The sequence below is a fragment of the Rhinatrema bivittatum genome, chromosome 7, assembly GCF_901001135.1.
Source record: "Rhinatrema bivittatum chromosome 7, aRhiBiv1.1, whole genome shotgun sequence".
In the NCBI taxonomy this organism is placed as follows: Eukaryota; Metazoa; Chordata; class Amphibia; order Gymnophiona; family Rhinatrematidae; genus Rhinatrema; species Rhinatrema bivittatum.
This window is the reverse complement of record NC_042621.1, coordinates 200,237,029-200,259,615: the sequence shown is the minus strand read 5'-3', so window position 1 is coordinate 200,259,615 and position 22,587 is coordinate 200,237,029. Positions and strand designations below refer to the sequence as shown.

At 43.5% G+C, this 22,587-nt stretch overlaps 1 protein-coding gene across 2 annotated transcripts in view; it reads left to right on the top strand.

Annotated features, from left to right (window-relative positions):
* The window catches only part of CDK1 (cyclin dependent kinase 1), a 129,524-nt gene that overhangs the window by 32,507 nt on the left and 74,430 nt on the right, over positions 1-22,587 (top strand). For both annotated transcript variants that reach the window (XM_029609753.1, XM_029609752.1), the window contains exon 3: positions 11,134-11,290. In XM_029609753.1, coding sequence (XP_029465613.1) covers positions 11,134-11,290 — 157 coding nt within the window. The remainder of the gene's footprint in view (positions 1-11,133; positions 11,291-22,587) is intronic.

Here is a 22,587-nt window from a genome sequence, read left to right as displayed (position 1 = left end):
GCACATAACTCTGCCTCTTGTGCTGACCACTCTTTAGGCAATTTAAAGGATTCCCTCTGTATCACATAATCCTGCCCATATTCCAAGCGTACTGCACCAAACCCTGTTCCAGTCCCTAGTCGTCGTCCTGCATCAACAAACCAATGAGAACTTTCTGGTATAGGGTTTGATAAAATAATTAGCTCATCTTTCATTTCTGCTGTAGTGCACACATGATCCTTCGCTATCCCTGACTTCAATATAACCTGTAACACAACCTGAGGCATTTTCTTTCCCCACGGTTTCAAAGTGGTATTAGATACTAAAAGGGCCTTATATTTTCCTGTTCTTGGGGCCGTCAACATTAACTGAGAAGAATTTAACAAAAGGCAACATCGTGAGAAGTATGCAAAACATCTGCATAAGGGATCCTGATGTGTTTTCTCCCTGGCAGCAGCCGCTGCCACTATACCTCACTCATATGAAGTCATGCCTTTCTCAACTGGGGAAAATTTACCTGACATACATGACTGTTTTATCTGATTGCCAGCCCACGGCTGCCCATGTATCAGTCCCGTAGGTAACCCACAATTCAATGGGCATCGTGTGATCGTATAAATGCAATGGGGGGACTGCACATGCATCAACAATTGATGCAATTGCTGTCGTTCATCTAAAGTCAGGGAAACCGGGGACTTGGAAGTGCCCTTACTATGATCATATAAAAAGAGTGCTCGTTGACGGAAACCTGGTACCCACAAACGGCAGAAGTTCAGAAGATCCAGTACTGCACGGACTGCTGTAACCGTTTCTGGGACTTGCTTGTTTACTAAAGCTTTTACAATATCACTACTAATCATTCGTGAGTTAGGATTCAATTGGACCCCTAAAAAGGTAACTGTACATTGTGCAATCTTTAACTTTTACGATTTACTTTATAACCATAAACAGTAATTGCAATAACTGGTGTGTATATTGTAACGCTAGGGTCTCCGTTTGAGCCGTCAATAATATATCATCTACATATTGAAGCAAAGTTACTGAATCAGGCAATTGTTTCTTAAATTCGGCCAAATCCTGACTTAACTGTGTACTAAAGAGTGTAGGACTATCACGATACCCTTGGGGTAAACGAGTCCATTAGTATGCTTGTGAACCAAATTGAAATGCGGTAAGGGGACGTGACTCACTCTGCAAGGGAATAAAAAAAAAAAGCATTATATAAATCAATCGTTTTATAATCATAAATCAGTCGTATGTAATAGCGTAACCGGATTTGCTACATTAGGAAACACTGGAATCATTTAAAGCTTGTAAATCCTGTACCATATGCAAACGCCCATCTTTTATTGGAATTGGAAATAATGAAGTGTTAAAGGGGGAACTGGAGTTTTCCAATAATACTTTTATTAACATATCGATTTTCCTTTTCAATATATGGGCGGGCCTCAGCAGGAAGAGGATACTGATCCTGCATCGGGCTCTTACCCTTCTGTTTCAATCGAATGTACTGAGCCGCAGCAGTTTTACTCAACCCAACTTCCCCCTAAATCTGTAGAGGACCAAAGTGATTGGGGTAACTGACTTAATATTTGATCTTGTGCGCTTTGCGCTGCTGCTGCTATTCCTACCAGAAAGAAAAATGAAGGTCCTTCTTCACGAACTCCGCACTGCAATTGCACTTGAAACTTTGTAAGCAAATCTTGACCTAATAGATTTACAGGGCATTGTGGGGCATATATAAAATCTCCTTGCTGTGTTTGATTACGCCATTGATTTTGACATTCCTGAGTAAAAGGCATATTGGTAGTTACTCCAGAGAAACCTATAATAGCAGAAGTCTTTTGTGTCAATTTAACAGTAGGGGGAAGCTTTTGCAAAACTGAATATACAGCCCCCGTGTCTACCAAAAAAGACACCGGTTGACTATTAATGAACAGCATAACTTGAGGGTCTGATAAGCCAATTTGGACCGAACTCAAAGTGACAATTGCACCCGCCCGTCATTGAGGGCTTTCATAAAATCTACCACATGAATTACCTCTACCCCTGCCTCTCTCTGGCTCTCATTGCCAAGAGGCAGGATTCCATCTGGAAATATTATTCACGTCTCTTCCCTTGCATTCTCTTGCTAAATGACCAAAATTACTGCACTGCCAACATTGCAGTTGTGGGTTAAGCTCTGTGGAGATGGCCAATCAGGGGTGTAGTCCCATGATCTATCATCCCTTCTACGGTCATAATCCCGTCCCCGGGGTGGCCCTCCCCTTCCTCGCTGGAATGGCCGTGGGATATCATTCCCTGGCAAAGGGGCATTAACATACATCGCATGTTGCGAATCATGTAAACTCCTACCTTCCGGTAAATCTTGTTTATTATTTATTTAAGATTTTTATATACCAGCATTAGTATGCAAACATCATACCGGTTTACATTGCAACTAAAGATTGAAAGTACAATCAACATGGGAGGGGGAATGAATAAATACAAAGTACAGAAGTATAGAATATAAAAACAGTAACATTAAACGGTAACAGGCTAAATACAGTGGTGTAACTTATACAGACTGTTCAAGAGAGGGTGAATATACAGGGTCCTGGACGGGTAACAGGAGGTTTCTAATCTTAGTGATGGGGGTTTATTAGGTGCGAGTGGGTGCATGAAATTAAAGGGAGTGAGGTAGCTGGAAACAATTATTCTGGGTAGGCCTGTCAGAAGAGCCAAGTCTTCAGTTTCTTTCTGAACTTAGAGTAGCATGGCTCAAGTCTGAGGGTAGTCGGGAGGGAGTTCCATTGTTTGGGGCCTGCAATGGAGAGTGCGCGATCCCTTGTGGCGGAGAGGTGGGCTTTTTTAATAGGGGGTACTGTAAGGGTACCTTTGTTGACAGACCGGATGGGTCGGTCAAGAGCGTATGAGGCAAAAGGGTTCATCAAGCCATTTGGAGTTGTAGGAGTAGATGGATTTGTGAATTATGGTTAGAGTTTTAGAGAGAATGCGGGATGCTATGGGGGAGCCAGTGGAGGTCTTTGAGTATGGGCGTGATGTGATCAGATTTCCGTGTGTTTGCAATGACCCTGGCGACAGCATTTTGGAACATTTGTAAGGGTTTCGTGGTGGAAGAGGGTAGTCCGAGGAAGGCATTACAGTAGTCTAGCTTTGAGGAAAGAGTTGCTTGGATGACAGTGCGGAAGTCATGATAGTGGAGGAGGGGGTCTAAGCAGAGCTTGAAGAAACCCTCTTTGAGAATGGAACTGATATATTTTTTTAGATTGAGTTGTTGGTCTAGAATTACCCCAAGGTCTCTTACACAGGGTTGGGATGATATGGTGTTGAAGGCTGGGTCGTTGGAGATCAGGGGTTTAGGGGGTTGGTGTTGAGAAAGAAGGAGCAGTTCCGTTTTGGAAGTGTTTAAGGCGAGGTGGATGTTAGTGAGGAAGTCGTTTATGGAGGCAAGACATGTATTCCAAAATGCCAGGGCATCGGTAAGAGAGTTGTGAATGGGGATGAGGATTCGAACATTGTCAGCGTAGAGGTAGAATTTGAGGCCAAGGTCTGTGAGGAGCTGACAGAGGGGGGTGAGGTAAACATTGAATAAGGTAGAGGAGAGAGAGGAACCTTGAGGGACACCTTGGGACAGAGAGTAGAGTGTGGATTTGGCATTTCCTATTTTGACGGCGAACTTTCTGTTGGATAAGTAAGATTTAAACCATAGCAGGGCTAGGCCTGAGATACCTATGTCGGCCAATCGGTTGAGGAGGTAGTTGTGATTAATGGTGTCAAAGGCGGCTGAGATGTCGAAGGGCAAGGAGGTAGCAATTGCCCTGGTCCATGCCTCTGAGTATGTGATCCGTGAGGGAGAGCAGGAGTGTTTCAGTGTTGAGGGATTTGCGGAAACCAAATTGGGCAGGGTGCAGTATATTATGGTATATTAATACTAATACTATTGTATTAGCCAACATGGCAGGAGACTGTGAAACACCATTGTTTGCAATTTGTAAAGAACATAATTTAGTTTGCAATTTAACTAACTCAACTCCTGGTTTTGTAACCCCTTCTTTGTACTTCTGCAAATAATGTAGGAAATGACTATTCATAGTGGGCCAATCCATATGTGATGTGATGTATATGTGATGGTAAATGGAACTCTCTCTGAAGAGAGAGCGGTTTTAAGCGGTGTACCGCAGGGATCGGTGTTGGGACCGGTCCTTTTCAATATCTTTGTGAGCGACATTGCGGAAGGGATAGAAGGTAAGGTATGTCTTTTTGCGGATGTATGTCTTTTTGCGGATGACACTAAGATCTGCAACAGAGTGGACACGCCGGAAGGAGTGGAGAGAATGAGACGGGATTTAAGGAAGATGGAAGAGTGGTCGAAGACATGGCAGCTGACATTCAATGCCAAGAAGTGCAAAGTCATGCATATGGGGAGTGGAAATCCGAATGAACTGTATTCGATGGGGGGAGAAAGGCTGATGTGCACGGAGCAGGAGAGAGACCTTGGGGTGATGGTGTCTAATGATCTGAAGTCGGCGAAACAATGTGACAAGGCGATAGCTAAAGCCAGAAGAATGCTGGGCTGCATAGAGAGAGGAATATCGAGTAAGAAAAGGGAAGTGATTATCCCCTTGTACAGGTCCTTGGTGAGACCTCACCTGGAGTATTGTGTTCAGTTCTGGAGACCGTATCTCCGAAGAGACAGAGACAAGATGGAGGCGGTCCAGAGAAGGGTGACCAAAAAGGTGGAAGGTCTTCATCAAATGACTTATGAGGAGAGATTGAAGAATCTAAATATGTACACCCTGGAGGAAAGGAGGAGCAGAGGTGATATGATACAGACTTTCAGATACTTGAAAGGTTTTAATGATCCAATGACAACGACAAACCTTTTCCATAGGAAAAAAATCAGCAGAACCAGGGGTCACGATTTGAAGCTCCAGGGAGGAAGATTCAGAACCAATGTCAGGAAGTATTTCTTCACGGAGAGGGTGGTGGATGCCTGGAATGCCCTTCCGAAGGAAGTGGTGAAGACCAGAACTGTGAAGGACTTCAAAGGGGCGTGGGATAAACACTGTGGATCCATAAAATCAAGAGGCCGTCAATAAAGAGTGGGTGGCTCGCCAGAATGACGGCTACTGCCTGGAGATAATACCCTTATTCAATAAACATACACATGGTTACTGTGACTCCAACATCACTCTAAGCTACAACAGCAAGAGGAAATGTGGAAAAAAGGATTCGCACTCACAAAGTGGGGAGTAGCTGGCTTGTTACGGCGGTTACTACCCCAAACCAAATAAGCCTGATTCTTCACTTTCAATACATATCCAGCATAGCTCTCTGCTTCAACGGCAGGGGAGAAGAAAAACTGATACTTCACGCATAGCTCTCTGCTTCAACGGCAGGGGAGAAGAAAAACTGATACTTCACGCATATCCAGCATAGCTCTCTGCTTCAACGGCAGTGGAGAAGAAAAAAGGATTCGCACTCACAAAGCGGGGAGTAGCTGGCTTGTTACGGCGGTTACTACCCCAAACCAAATAAGCCTGATACTTCACTTTCAATGCATATCCTGCTTCAACCGCAGGGGAGAAGAAAAACTGATACTTCACGCATATCCAGCATAGCTCTCTACTTCAACGGCAGGGGAGAAGAAAAACTGATACTACACGCATATCCAGCATAGCTCCCTGCTTCAACGGCAGGGGAGAAGAAAAACAACCAATAAGGGCTGAATAACACAGTCTGGGTAAAACAAATAAACATGGGTGTAGCTTGCTTATTGCGGCGGTTACTACCCCTACTACCCCTACCTAATCAAGCTTGATATTTTACTTGGTTGCAGCTCCATCACTGCTCTCTACATTAATGGTGGGGGTGGAAGGGAAATAGAACCAAAGAGCTAAGAGAAACAGATAAGTATGAGAAAAAAATGTGAAGCTTGCTGGGCAGACTGGATGGGCCGTTTGGTCTTCTTCTGCCGTCATTTCTATGTTTCTATGTTTCATATTCTGGAAACCTACCTCATGTAAAAGAGGGGTCCGCATTTTCTCTGGTAACGATTGTACAAACATATGACTACAAATTGGCAATTGATTAGGAGAGCTGAACGGCTCCCCCATTTCCTGCTGATAAATAGTTTGAAACCCATGCAAATGCTCATCAAATATTTTTAACTTTGGATTCCAGCATACAGATATTAAACGGGCGAAATCACGCTGCTGTGGATATAACTGGCGCAGGCTCTGCCATAGGGCAGCTCGGTCCTGGTTAAACCCATCCCCATCATACAGATTAGAATCTATAACTCTCGACCTTCCAGCAGATGTCCACACAAGTGTGGGATTCAACCCAGGGGTCTGTGCCAGAACTGCCTTTAAATCTCCCAACACCAATTGATATCCACTTGTATGTTTCTCAAATTCATGGCCCTGCACCTCGCAGAATACTGGGTAACTTAGCTAGCAATGTCTGCAGATCAGCAAATACCATGGGGAATATACATTCATAGGCAGCTGTACCGGAGAAGTTTGTTTTTATCAAAATAGGTAAAGCTTTAACAGATTCCGACACACCAATAGGACTATTGGGTGGATATTTACCCTCATATTTTTCCTAAACAGCTAATCAGTTATGCATATATGATTGCAACTTATGCGACCAGCCAGGATTGGGCGTTCCCCGTATAGGACTACGGGCAGTATTCAGTCCTTCATGTGTTAAATCACCTAAGGGGGTACGTGGGCATCTGGGGGGACAATCGTGACATCCACACATTCAGGTGAGTAACCCATGGCACAACATAAGTATGATGATTCTTCCCTAGCAACATAATCACGGGGAAGTAGGGGTTCTCTCTGGGCACACGTAACTCCTATGAATTCCTTTTCAGAATCCTGCGAAAGAGGAACCGCAGTGGGTCCTATCCTATCTTGCAGCTCCATAGAATGTGTTTTCAATGACTTACAATTGGATATTTTGGGTATGGTGACAGGTGCCACAGGAGTATGCATCTGCGTTATAGGGGTATTCATCTGCGACTTTAAACGATGTTCCAGCAACTCTACCTGATTTTCTAACTGCTGGAACTCCAACGCATTACTCAAATTAATCCTTTCTGCCGCAATTTGATCTTCCTTTATCTTATCCCAATCTTCTTTAGTTGGCATATTAATACTGGGACGGGATCTCTCTTGACTATGCTTCACATTAACATTAGAAGTTTTCATCCCCTTAATCTGCTCGTCCAACCCACAGTCTGGTTCTACAGGTATACATTTCACCCATCCTGCAATATCAAACCACGCCTGTTCATCACTCCCCTCTACACAAGCGCTTGAAACACTCAGGGGTCGGGGAGTGCACTCAGTAGGACAAGGAGTGCCTATAACTCCGTCCTTGCCAACTTGAGGAACATCTGGATATAAAGATTTATATCCAATTGCCATAATAGGTGGATCAGGAACTATAGAATTGGGCGGTAATGACTGAAACCCGGAACCTGGCTGCAGAACCATAACTGTCTGAGGCAGAAGGATGTCCTTCTGTGGTTCTAAAATCAAACTAGTGTAATATGGTGGAAGTTAATGTTCCACATTGGACTCAGTTTTAACATCCACAGGCACCTTATTCTGGTTTTCCAAATATGTTTTGGTCATAATAAACCAGCTGTGTACCTGTACATGACTGGCTAAACTTTTATCCTTACAATTTGTACAGAATAGGTATAAATAACATCTGCATTAAGTGGGACGTCTGGAATGAGCCTCCAGCTGGCCAGGCTAAGAAGGCACCCCCTTCCGCCCACTTAACCCATTTATCATGAATTTTACGAATCAATTTCTCATTTGGCTTGTGGTAAGTAATAACTCGTTGCACTGGGACAGCAGAGTCCTGCTCTGCAGCGGAACTTCCCCTAGCTTTCTTGAAGCGTTTCATAACAAAACAAAATAAAACACGGCAACAGGCAAAAAAAAACTTAAAATAGCTAAACATAAACCAGAAATATATGTGGCATATATAACACTATTAGCGCTTACCAGACTGCCGTAATAGGGCTATCTTCCCTGTATCTCGATCACGTCGAGGGCACCAAAATGTTCGGGTATGCGCTTAATACCGACTCAAAGATATCTGTGAAACAATCTTTATTATAACAAAAAAGGCAAGTAATGGAGTAGCGGGCTTCGCCAGCAAACAGGGGAAGTCCCAAAACCTACTCAATTCTACCTACACATAGCCTTATGTGCATTTTATCTTTATAGCTTTTGTTCTTCACTCTCCATGCCTTTGCTAATTTCAACATTCCTCCAATCACACGTTGTTAGTTTCAGCTCAGGTTATTGTGTATCTGTGCAGCTCTCCTTGTTCCTGCTTGTGCCATCCTTTATCATGCACAGCGTGCAAAGTCCAACAGTTCAGTCTTTTAGTTTTTCAGCATAAGCAGTTATATACAAACCGTGGTACACCTATCCTGTATGTCTCTCTACAGAACCGCCCATTCTGCTGGGCCACAGTACTGACGCTGCTCCCCTTTGGACCCTTGGAATCAGCTCATCCGAGATACCTCTCTTGGAAAGTGCTATTCTTAGTTGCCCTAACCTCCACAAGGAGAGTCGGTGAGCTGCAGATGCTTGTCCATTATTCGCCATACTTGGAATGCCATCCTGACAAGGTGACCTTATGTACCCACCCTTCCTTTCTGCCCAAGGTAGTCTGTCTGGTTTATGTGGAAAACTATCACCCTGCCGACCTTCTCAAAACCACACAAGAATGACGGGATGTGGAGGCTTCATATGCTGGACTGCAAGCGAGCCTTGGTGTACTATATGTGGAGAATGCAGTCCGAAACCAGGGCCTCACAACCGTTTTTGTTTCCTTCAACCCTTTCCACTTGGATTTCGCAGTGCATTCAATACTGTCATGCTAAAAGATCAGATACTCTAGCCAGTTTACCGAAAGCACATTAAGTCAGAGCGATGGCGGCATCGGTAGCCCATCTACATGAGTTTCTGATTCAGGACATTTGCAAGGCGGCCTCGTGGTCCTCCCTATATACGTTCATAGCTCATTACTGCCTAGATCAGCAAGCCGTATAGAGAGACTGCTGCTGTGGATGGGGTTGAGCACAGCCCAACGGACTCAGACTTCTTGAAATTGTCTCTCTCTCTCTCTCTGCAAGAACCTCTTCTGGCTGTGCTCTCACCTTCAGCTGGGGACTCGAGACAGCATGGCTAATTCAGCCTTGCTTATCTGCGGGGGGGGGGGGGGGGGGGGGGGGAAGCAAGTTTGCTTACCATAAACGGAAAGTGTTTTCAGTAGATAGTGGGATGAATTAGCTGTGCTGACCCACACTTCCCCACACAGTCTTCACCTTGCCCTTCGCAGATATTCTTTTGAAATTGACTGAGGAGAAGATGGCACCATGTGGGAAAAGACACACAGAGCAGCAAATCTGTCAGCTTAGTTAAGCTCTGCCCGGCTGTCCTGAAGGATGTCTGACAGCATGGCTAATTCAGCCTGCTATCTATGGAAAACAGTTTACAGTAAGCAAACTTGCTTTCTTTGCATGGTGCTGCTTTCTGTGGTTCTGCCTACTTCACATCGGGATACTAAGGAGGAACCACAGAAAAACAGCCTTTTGTTTTTAAGTTGAGCCCTTGATGCGCCTCCTGTGTTATGCCTGCCCTGGGCTGGGCTCCATCAGATTTATTTTATTTATTTATTTTAACGTTTTTATATACTGACGTTCATTGTGAACATCATATCGGTTTACATGAAACATTAACTTAGCGAAACATGGCTTTACAGAGAACAAGTAAAAATATTTTTAACAGGATTAGCTATCATGGAAATCAAATTAAGAGAGGCTTAGATAACTAGATGATTGAATGTGAAAAGTATCCAAGATAAAGTACAAGGTTATTTACAACATTAGTAGCAGTTAACAATGTTTATAAGGTACAGAATTGCAGGACTGGCAGAGTGAGGGTGTGTAGAGATTTTAGCAAAAGGCTTGCTGGAAAAGCCACGTTTTTTAAGTTTTTGTTTGAATTTTTTGGGGCAGAGTTTTTGCCTCAAGTGTGGCATGGAATTCCGTAGAGCTGGGCCTGCAAGAGATTGCATGTTGTTTTGTGGTATTGTAGTGTGTAATTTGTGTATTTTGTTTGTAATTTGTGACATCTTGTTGTCCTCTGAGAGCACTTGTTACAGGTAAGGAACTGTTTTCCCTTCTGATCCTTGGGGGATTCTTTTTGGAGAGTTCTGCTTCTGTTTTTTTTAGTAGGGTTTTTTTACTATTCCATTGCTTTTATCCTAAGGATGCTGGCAAGTGCCATGTCTGCACTACTGCTTATAGCAGTGATGCCAGTGAAAATGTTGTGGTTCTGTGCTTCCATCTCCTAGCAGGGCGATATAAACCCATACATCTATCCTGGTCTACCAGGATTCAAGGAAAGGAAATTAATAGGTAAGACTAAATTTCTCATTTTGTCATCCTGCAAGTTTTAGGGAGCTGCAGTAGTCAGTCGAGAGTCTTTTGTTTGCCAGTCTAAGACATAAAATAAGAAACTGGGCAAATGTTTTTATTAGTAATCTTTCATGTTATATTTACAGCTGACAAAAGTCTATTTTGCTAGGAAATTCTAAGATAAATATTTTCTTAGACTGGTTAGTATCCTGCTTCAGACCATGCAATTTTTAGCATCCTTGTTCATAATCTTCCTTACTTTTTTCTTTTTTGCACTATGAATTCAATCAAGGTTCCCATACTATGGGTTTGAAGTCGCTTGTCTTGGACTACTTACAGCTGCATTCTGGGATGAAGCTGTATTGAGTTCATTAGCAAGGAAATTTTAAATAGCAATATAAAGTTGGGCAAAAGCTTGTAAAGGATTCTCAATGTTAAAGCTCTGTAAAACTGATTTGAATCTTAAATTTTTTGTTTGAAACCAGTAGCTTGTTATGGCTCTAAAGAAAAATCTGATTGGGAGTTTGAGAGCAACAGCTTTTTCAGTATTGCCTTCACTGTTTGGGCTATTTTAAACTTTTTCTATATTTTGTAGAGTATGCTTTTTTTCTTGTGATTATGTAGCACTCTTACTTTACATGATGGTATTCTGGGGCCCAATTTGTTTTGCTGCCTTTTTTTTATATTAGGTACCTACGGTGTTGTATACAAAGGTCGACACAAGATTACAGGTCAGGTTGTAGCCATGAAGAAGATTCGATTGGAGAATGAGGAGGAAGGTGTTCCTAGCACTGCTATCAGAGAAATATCTCTCTTGAAGGAGCTTCAACATCCAAACATTGTTTGGTAAGTTTACAGACCTATGGTTTATACTCAGCTTGGGTAGCATGTTTTTTCCCGTCGATAGCAGGGCTGAATTAGCCATGCTGTCTGGGAGCGCTCGTGACCCGAAGTAGGCGAAGTTTCCTCAGTGAGTCACAGAGCTTTGACTCTGTGCGGCTGCGCTGTGATCTTCCCGCGCGTTCCCCTCTTCTCAGCTTCTTTTTTTCCTCGAGCCAGTCGCTTGCGAGGATTTTCCTCTGTCCTTTTTTCCCATCAATCTTTTTGGCGCTTTTTTCCTAACTTTTTTTTCGATCTGAGATGGCTCCAAAGCCATCTGAATTTAAATACTGCCAGTGTGGCAAAGTTATGTCCATCACTGATGGGCATAACTATTGCTACATTTGTTTAGGCCCAGACCACGACCAAGCCTCATGTAGAGACTGGTCGGATGTCTCAGAGGGCCCAGCGCCAACGCACTGAAAAGATGGAGCGCTCCAAACGGGCTCTTATGCCCCCACAGCCTCCACACATTCTTCGCCAAGACCGGCAAAGAAAGGTAAAGTGTCCATGAAGAGGGCCTCCTCCCTTGGACCGACTGAGATGCGCTGCACTGATTTAGATAACGGGCCCGGATTTAACAGACCCTTAGAGCTCCCCAAAAAAAGCCAGGGCGCTGGCAGAGGTACCTCAAAGAAAAGAGTCGCAGGTGTGTCGATCGGGCCACAGGGCTCTGTCACTGATTGACCCTGCTCCCTGGCACTGAAGAACTCGACTCATTCGAAGCATAAGAAAAACCCGTCGCACCTTTGATGCACTCGACTCCATCAATGCGCACGGAGCGACCTGAGCGTACGGCGCATGAGAAACGTTCAACGCCTACAACACACCCCAAGCATCCGCAAGCTGCGATGCACGCTTAGAGGTCACCGATGCAACCAGGTCAGGAACAACAACTGCTGTTCCACAAGAAGTCTCAAAAAGACACACATACCCATAGAACCTCATCCACTCACTCAGGACGCTCTACAACACCTAAACATCCACGTAACAGTCCAGATATAGATACTGAGCTCCTTTCTGACCTGGATTCCCAGTCCTTGAAAGAGGCATCAATCAGCGGAGGTTCTTTTTCAGATTTGTTTTCGGTATCTCGCAGCAAACAGTTATCTCCTCAACTGCAAATACCCCTTGTAAAAAGGCACAGACCATAGTCTGTCTTTCCACCTACACCTCAGCTCAGAAGAATGACTCCACAAGATATCTGGTTGGCTGCATTACCTACAAGACCATCCCCAACACCAGGGCACTTACCACCGCAATCAGGAACCCTAGCATCCACGGCCATGATAAAAGTTTCACAGGCATTAAGTTCATTTTTTGAAGATCCCATCAATCTTTTTGGCGCTTTTTTCCTAACTTTTTTTCGATCCGAGATGGCTCCAAAGCCATCTGAATTTAAATACTGCCAGTGTGGCAAAGTTATGTCCATCACTGATGGGCATAACTATTGCTACATTTGTTTAGGCCCAGACCACGACCAAGCCTCATGTAGAGACTGGTCGGATGTCTCAGAGGGCCCAGCGCCAACGCGCTGAAAAGATAGAGCGCTCCAAATGGGCTCTTATGCCCCCACAGCCTCCACACATTCTTCGCCAGGACCGGCAAAGAAAGGTAAAGTGTCCATGAAGAGGGCCATGAAATCGGATCCACCGGTAGAGTCTCCTCACCATTCTCCACCTTCGTCGCCTGCTCCTAGACCTTCTGATCCAGCTGATCTTCCATCACTGGCTCTTCCACGCAGCCCAGATTCACAAATAACTTCATCTTCCCCAAATTCCTTCACGGGAATGCCCTCTGACCCGCCGGAAGATTTTCCAGAACCGTATTCACCGCTGGAGGACCTCTCATACACAACTCATTGAGAAAGTGGGGAATCTTCTTCAAGTGGAATCAGGTAAAATTCCCAATACCAGAGCTGAGATGCTGGGAATTCTTAAAATATTAAAGATGTCACCAGAACCAATGGCCTTACCCCTTCATTCGGTCCTTGATGGGGTCCTGCACAAGATGTGGGAAACCCCTCTTTTCGCCGCATCTCGTAAAACAGATTTAAAATACAGAATGACAAATTCTGCCATCTATGAATCCACTCAACTTCCCCATAACTCCATCATAGTTGAGTCGGCATTAGCAAAGGAAAAGCGTTCCAAAATACATGCAAATGCACCCCGGGACGAGATAACAAATACTTGGACGATTTTGGCCGAAGAATGTACCATTCCACAATGTTGTTGTCTACAAAAATACATCATCAGTTTTTTACATGACACAATATCTATATGCATGTCTTCATAAACTGCGCCCCATTTGTCTAGCTGAGGATAACACCCTCCCACAGGCCTTCCTAGACATCGAAGAAGGTCTCCAACTCTTACTTAGATCAGTCTGTGGCTTTTGAATCTTCTGCAAGAGCTTCCTCAACAGCCATAGCAGCCAGGCAACCCGCTTGGCTAAAAGCAAATGCAACTTGTGATGACGTTAATGAAAAATCGGCAGATATCCCATGCGTGGGTGATAACTTATTTGGTGACAAGTTCGGGGAGACCGTCTCCCATCTAAAAGAGCAGAGCACAGCGGTACTCACCACCCCCTCTGACACGCACAAGGCCCATCAGATTCTGTTCTTCCTGTCGCAGGAGGTCCTACCAAAGAGCACTCTCCAGACCATTCATACCTTACAGGTCTCAGCAATATGGTCAATCAAGACCTTTGTCGCAACCCAATCAATCAAGGGGCAGGTCTAGTCAACAGCAACAAGCGAAACAGACAGCTGCACCTCTGCAAAATCAACCGCCTGCTTTTTAAGTGCCAGAGAGCCACCCCCACCAGCATTTATAGGATGACGTCTGCACTTCTTTTTCAGCAACTGGGAGTCCATCACCACAGATCAATGGGTGCCCAACATAATCAAGGAAGGTTATCACCTGAACTTCTTGACTCTCATCTCTTCCCCACATACCTCCTCTACAGAACACATCTTCCCACTTATTATCCCTCAACGCAGAGATTACAGATCTGCAGATTCAGAAATCTATTCAATCAATCCCTCTTCAACAAAATCGGGATTCTATTCCCAATACTTCCTCATCCCAAAGAAGTCAGGGGGTCTCCACCCCATTCTGGATTTACAAAACCTCAAACATATCCAGGAAGAGAAGAGAAGTTCAAGATGACCTCTCTCAAGAACATCTTACCGCTGTTACAACCCAATGATAGAGCATAGCCAATCGACCTGAAGGATGCATACTCCCATATACCCATGTACCCATCTTCGTGGCACTGCCTTTGCTTTCAAGTTCAGAACATGCACTACCAATACAAAGTTCTGCCGTTTGGCCTGTCTTCCACCCCAAGATTATTCATGAAATGTTTAGCAGTGGTGGTGGCTCATCTCAGACAACTATCGATCCAAATATTCCCTTATCTAGATGACTGGTTGCTAGTGGCATCAGATCCAAATACACTACAAGCACACATGGTACGCGCGATCAACTGTCTCCAGACACTGGGGTTTTTAATCAATTACGAGAAATCGCACCTACAACCTACGCAAACGCTGCAATTCATAGGAGCTGTCATCAAGACCGTAGAGGAGAGAGCCTGGACAGAATGCAGATGCTTTCCGGCCTAGTGCAGAACTTATTCAGCCAAAGTCAAGCATCAGCACGCCAGGTTCTTCAACTTTTGGGCCACATGGCAGCAGCCATTTGTGTAGTTCCCCACACGAGACTGCACATGCACTGCTTACAATGGGGCCTCAAAACTCAATGGTCACAGTTCCTGCAGCTCCTCAACTCCAGAGTTCAACTCACCAAACCAATGAAAGCAGACATTCAATGGTGGCTTTCTCCCAGCAACCTATCCTCAGGAGCTCCCTTCAGGTTGCCCCCTCATCAGCTAATGCTCACAACGGATGCCTCCAGGAAAGGTTGGGGAGCCCATTTCGACGACCTAATAATTCAGGGACTTTGGTCTCTGCAAGAATCCACGTACCAAATCAATCTCCTAGAGTTATGCGCAATCTGGAGGGCGCTTCAGACCTCTTCAAGTCCATGGAAAACGTCTCATGGTGTACACAGACAACCAAGTCGCCATGTTCTACATAAACAAAGGAGGGTCCAGTTCATGAACATTGTGTCGAAGCGATTCGAATACTCCAATGGGCAAATATAGCCCAGGTATCCTTCCAGGCCACTTACCTTCTGGGTCTGGACAATGTAACGGCGGACCGCCTAAGCAGGGTTTTTCACCCACACGAATGGACTTTAAATCGAGATGTGGCCCTCACCATCTTCCAGCAGTGGGGCTTCCCAACGATCGACCTCTTTTTGCCACGGAAATCAACCATCAGACGCGGATCTTTTGCTCAATCTACCCCAGCAAACTTAGATACGCCCCGGATGCCTTCCTCATCCCATGGATGATGGACTTACTGTATGCCTACCCTCCCATTCCGCTCATATCAAAGACAATTCAGAAATGCATTCGAGACATAGCGGACATGATCCTCATAGCTCCAGCATGACTGAGACAACCATGGTATGCATATCTCATGCAACTTTCCATATGCCCACCATTACCGCTGGAGAACCATCCATGACTATTAATACACAAAGGAGGCTCCCTCCTCCATCCAATGAATCAATCCCTTTGTCTTATGGTGTGGAGATTGAAAGGCAAATATTAAACCTGGGCCTACCTTCGCAAGTAGAAGATATCCTTATCGCATCCAGGAAGCCTTCAACCAGATGTAACTATGCTGGCAAATGGCATTGCTATCAGACGTGGTGTAAGCCACGGAACCTAGATCCATTCTCCTCTGCCATACAGCTACTGGAGTATCTTCATATGCTTTACCAGGCAGGTTTTGGCCACTGTCAGTTCGAGTACTTATCAGCGCTATTGAAGCTTTTTATCACTCTCATAATGGCCTGCCCAACTCTAACCATCCTTCGATCTCCAGAATCATGAAGGGCATGCTTTGCCTCAGACCACCGGTGACAAAGCCACCTGTACCATGGGACCTGAACATTGTCTTGGAGCAGCTAATGAACCATTAGACACCAGTCACATTAAATATCTAACATGGAAAACAGTATTCCTGGTGGCCATCACATCAGCTAGGAGAGATTCACTACTCTCCTTATTTAGAATTCTACCACGACAGTTACCCTTCGTCCTCACCCCACCTTCCTTACTAAGGTGGTCTCCGCTTTCCATCTTAATCAAACACTCTGCCCATTTTCATGCCAAAGCTTCATAACAGTGATCATGAAAAACGTCTGCACTCGCTGGACTGTAAACGGGCTCTGGCTTATTATAAACAAGACTCAATCTCCTATGAGACCTTCTCAGCTCTTCCTTTCCTTTAAACCAATGATCCTGGTTAACCTGTCTAAGAGAACCATCGCCAGTTGGTTATCACAGTGCATTCTATTTTGTTACAACAAACTATCAAACTTCACAAGAAGCCTCAGGCGTACCAAATACGCGCCACTGCAGCATCCGTTGCCTACTTGGACAAGGTTCCTTTACTGGATATCTGCAAAGCGGCAACTTGGTCGTTCATCCATACCTTCATGTCACACTATTGTCTACAAGAGCAAGCGACCTCTGATGCAGCGCTGGGCACAGCAGTCTTGTCGACTCTTCAAAACCGATGAGACTGTCTATTACCATATGCATTGCTGTCCTGACCTCCAAAACATACAAAATGGACACAACCCGGGAGCTTGGGACTCTGACAGCATAGCTAATTCAGCCCTGCTATCAACGGGGGGAAAAAGCAAATTTGCTTACCATAAACTGTTTCTGTAGATAGGATGAATTAGCCATGCGATCCCTCCCTCTTCCCTAGACAGCTCCAAAGAAGACACCTTTTTATTACCTCTCGCTTGGCTACAAAGAAACTGAGGGGAAACACACGATAAGATCACTGTGCAGTCGCACAGTCAAAGCTCTGTGACTCACTGAGGAAACTCCGCCTACTTCGGGTCAGGAGCGCTCCCAGACAGCATGGCTAATTCATCCTGTTATCTACAGAAACACCATTTATGGTAAGCAAACTTGCTTTTTCTCTAGGGAAAGCAAATAGTGCATGAATTGATATAACCAAAATAGTGACTAAAGCAACATCCTGTATTGTAAGGGGGGGACTGAAGAAATGGTTTAACTTAATGAATTGCTTTACTACAAATCAAAGCGATGAACAACAAAATAAAACACAAAACATTAATCAATTATTTCACATACAAAATATCAAAACTAATACAAGCATTGCTTGAAAAATTACAACAGGCATCATATAGTGAAGCAAACATAGAATATAATAAAGCAAAACAAATACAAAATCATTATACCTAATCCTAAAATCAAACAAAATAAAACTAAAACTTCTAAAGGACTTAAAACCAGAAATAGCATACTCCAAAAAAAAAAAAAATTAGCCAACATAAACTAAAACTAAGTTGTACCTCATTAAAGCATTCCAGAGAAGAGGCCCTTGTAGGCAAATTAGCTTCAGGAGTAGATTCCAATCTTATTTCTATAGATGGTAATGTAAATAAATCCAAATGAGTGGAGCATAATAAACTGGTTCATATGTAAGAGAATCTGATAAATATGTAGGAATGCTAGTATGTACACACTTGGATTCTACTGGAATGCCTTAGTTGGCCTACTTGACCTTATCAGTATTGGGTCTGCTTTTGAAACCATGCTTTTATTGGTATGGGTCAAAACTATTCTGATTTAGGCTTTCCTAGCACCCAGACAGATGGATTCAGGACAAGTGGGTTATACACCTCTAACAGCAGATGGCGTAAACTGACGTCACAGTATATATTCTCCTACAGTGACAGCCTGCCAGCGTTAAGTCTTCTAACACAAATCAATACCCAAAGAAAAGCATAAAAAAATGAACCATACAGTGAGTAAAAGATTCTGCTATGTGAAAGAGCTTATATCAAATATATTTATATATGTACAGTGACTGTCATACAGCGTCATTTGCTGCTTGCAGCTTTTGAAAGTCAAGCCCTGTGAAGCGCTGGGGCTTTTTAACCATAGGTCACTTGTACTTAAAGTTTATGGATTCTCCAAATAGGAGCTATCAAGTGCACTTATCTGAGTAACCATCCACAATGCAACAATGTCTCTTGCAGTAAGTCTGTCCGACACTGCAATGTTTTGGAGTTAACTACTCCTTCAGGGTGACTGTTTAGTATGTGAAAGATTAATCTATGCAACAAAATGAGAAAATGCCCTTTAAAATGCAAAAAAGCTTGTAAATTAAATATGGCAGATGTGGAGAGAACACATGATTTTGAAAGTGCGGTCAATTTGCTAATGGGTTCAAACTGTGCATACTGCAATATAAGCCATTAAAAATATTATGAGCATAGCATTTTGTTGAAAAATTGGAAGTGCCCAACCAGCGTGACAATCGTTGTACTTACGTATGCGGTGCTGCGAGCTACCTGCTAGAATGCATACCAGTTACTGACAAATGGTTAAGTCGCCATTTTTAAAGGGAATCCAATCAGCTGGGCCGATTGACAGCTAGAAGTGATGTATGTTGAGAAATGTCAATTAAGGGTATGTGATGCGTCGAGTGGAAGCCATCTTTAAAAATACGTTGAATTCGTGGAACCCCGTATTTTTTATACTAAGGAATACCACTATTTTTTCATTGAGCTCGATCGGTTCTACAGATCGCAATCAATTAAATCCATTGATTTCTTTTAGATTTAATATGGATGCTCCATCTCCTCCTCGCCAGGATGGGGATATGTGTTCCAATATAATCCATTTAAAGTCCTCTAATGTATGTCCTTCATTTAAACAATGCTGTACAGTTTGTGCTTTAATTTCTTTATTGATGCAACTCCGGTGCTCTGTGAGACGTGTGTGAATCTTGCGTCGTGTACGTCCCACATATATCTTCTGACATGGACATTGGAGAGCATAAATCACATAGTCCGTATTACAGTTGACATCGTGTTTACTAATTGTTTTGATGCCAGTATTTGGGTCCTGCCATTCGGTGCCATTGTGCACTGTGGCACAAAAAGAACAATTGCCACATGGAAGTTGTCCAACTGTTAAAGGGGGTTTGGCAGAAGAAGCTGCTCTAACCACGTGTTTAATATTTGTGCCCCTCGTATAGGCAAACATAAGTGGATCCTGAAAGAGTGTGGGCTTAAAACATGCAATATTTAAGAATTGTTTTTCTGATTTGTTGGGTTAATTCAGTGTGCTGTAAAACACACATTAAATTAGGGCCCGAAGTCTTCTGTCTATATTGTAGAAGTTGTTCTCCATCAGAATACATTTCCCTTTTTTATGCTGCTTGGATCACTCCTCTGGGATAACCTCTTTCATGAAATCTTTCTCCTAGTAATGATCTTGATTATGAAATTCTGTTGTCAGAACAGATCCTACGGATACGAAAGACCCTGGCCTACAGGTAAGCTTTCCTTAAAGCGACGAGGATGATGACTCTCAAATCGAAGAAAATGTCTCTGGTTTTTCTGAAAAGAGTGGTACTGATTCCTTGTGCATTTTTTCTGATTTGAATGTCAAGAAAGGATAACTGTTCTTGGTGGTAGGTCAGAGTGAATCTCAGATGAGGATTGGCTTGATTTAACCACGTATGAAAGGACTTCAATTGTTCTTCTGTGTAGGTCCATATAAAAAAAGTCATCTACATAGCGAGACCATTGTTTGACATGTTGAAAAAATGGAGACTTATACACCTTGTCGTCTTCAAATTTGTAACAAAAAGTTTAGCCACATCTGGGGCTACAGGAGACCCCATGGCCACCCCATGAATTTGTAAGAGAACCTTTGTTCATAAGAGAAAAAGTTGTTAAAATCAGTTCCGTAAGAGATACCAGAAATTCCGATGGAATGCACTGTGGTCTGTCTCTTTGGTATAAAATTTCCTTAACTAGCTGTAAAGCATCCATTTGAAGTACGTTAGTATAAAACGCTTCTATGTCCATACTAACTAAAAAATCGTCTTCTGATACTTCGTCTAGAAGTGTAAGTTGTATGTGTTTTTTTTTTGTTTTTTTGTTTTTTAACATGTCTGAGGTGCTTGTATGTAGGATGTAGTGCTCTGTACAGCTGTTTGGAGAAACAGATCAACAAATTTAGTTAATGGCTCAAGGATGGAGCCATTGCCTGAGACAATGGGTCTGCACGGGGGTTTCTGAAGTATTTTGGGGATTCCATATATAACAGGAGTTCGTGGAAAAGTGGCATTAAATAAAATTATATTCTTTAGTGGTTAAACATTTGCTTGTGCCTTTCGAAATAGCTGTTGAATTTTAACTTGTAGCTCTGGTGTGGGGTCAGATTGGAGAGATGTATGGTAAACTTGATTACCATACATCTCCCATGGCGAAGGATCTTTGGTAGTCACTATGGTTCATAACGACTACTGCTCTCCCCCCCCCCCCCCCTCCCCTTATCTGCCAGCGTAATGGGCTTTAAATAGATTATATTGGAACACATACCCCCCATCCTGGCGAGGAGGAGAGAGCATCCATATTAAGTCTAAAAGAGAATCAATGGATTTATTGATTGCGATCTGTAGAACCAATCGGGCTCAATGAAAAAACAGTGGTATTCCTTAGTATAAAATATACGGGGCTCCCTAAATTCAGCGTCTTTTTAAAGATGGCTTCCACTCAACACGTCACATACCCTTAATTGGAATTTCTCAACATACATTACTTCTGGCTGTCAATTGGCCCGGCCGATGGAATTCCCCTTTAAAAATGGCGGCTTAACAGCAGCCATTTGTTAGTAACGGGTATGCATTCTAGCAGGTAGCTCGCGGTACCGCGTACATAAGTACGATTGTCACGTTGGTTGGGCACTTCCAATTTTTCAACAAAATGCTTTGCTCATAATATTTTTAATGGCTTGTATTGCAGTATGCACATTGTTTGAACCCATTAGTAAACTGACCGCACTTTCAAAATCAAGTGAGTGTTTTCTCCACGTTTGTCATATTTAATTTACAAGCTTTATTGCATTTTAAAGGGCATTTTCTCATTTTGCTGAGTCATCCTGAAGGAGTAGTTAACTCCGAAACATTGCAGTGTCGGACAGACTAGTACTACAAGAGACATTGTTGCATTGTGGATGGTTACTCAGATAAGTGCACTTGATAGCTCCTATATGGAGAATCCATGAACTTTAAGTACAAGTGACCTATGGTTAAAAAGCCCCAGGGCTTGACTTTCAAAAGCAGCAAATGGTGCTGTATGACGGTCACTGTACATATATAAATATATTCGATATAAGCTTTCACACAGAATCTTTTACTCACTGTAGCGTTAAGTCTTCAGCAGATGGTGGACATACATTTCCCTACTGGGGATTGCTTCAAATTTTAGAGGAGAAATAAGATTTAATTTGTCCCGCTCTCCTGTGGTGATACCAAAAGCCTTGGTCTGATAGCTGATTTTCAAATCTGGCGTGGACTTAGCTGATTAAAAGAACTGAAAGGCAATGGGTGCAGGAAGCAGATTGTGGTGGTGACAGTATATGTCTTTCTACTGCCCGCTCCCATGCAGCCAGAAACATTCCGTACTCTGCTGGGAGAGGCTGAGCTCAGGTAAGGCTTAAAAAAAAAAAAAAAAAAAAGTAGAAGGATGTCTGTAGGCCTTCCTCCAGTTTCCATGCTTGGTACACTATGCTGTTCAGTGGGAGGTTAAGGGACTTAGACAGCCTGGCGTTTGGGCAGGCCCCAAGGTTAGGCTTTTTTTCTGTGCACCACATAGGCTGCAGTGGCGTTTCCGTGAGCTTTTTTTCTGCACGTTCGGCTGCTCTCTTCAGGACCAGCGGTGCGTGCAAGTGCATCTGGCCATGTCAGTTTCTTTTGGGCGTGCTGCTTGTGCACACAATCTGGCGTACATTGGTCGTGCGGTTAAGCTTGGCGTGGTGGAAGTGTGCCTAGTTTTGTGACGCTTATATTTTTCAGTGTGATTTCAGCTGGACACACACCTTCAGTCACCTGTTAAGCATACTGACAGCCTATTGGCACCTGTGGCTAATAAACCTAAGCACCTTTTTCTCTGTACTGCCTGTCATATTTGGGCATCTGTCTGGAGTGCCCTCTAACTTGTGCCAGGGCTGCTTAGAGGCTCAGGGAGAATTGTCTTCCTCTAATTTTACTAAGCCTGGTTCTTCCCAACCTGATGGCTTGGTTAAGGATATGTCAGCAGGGACTCCTGACCTTGGAACTC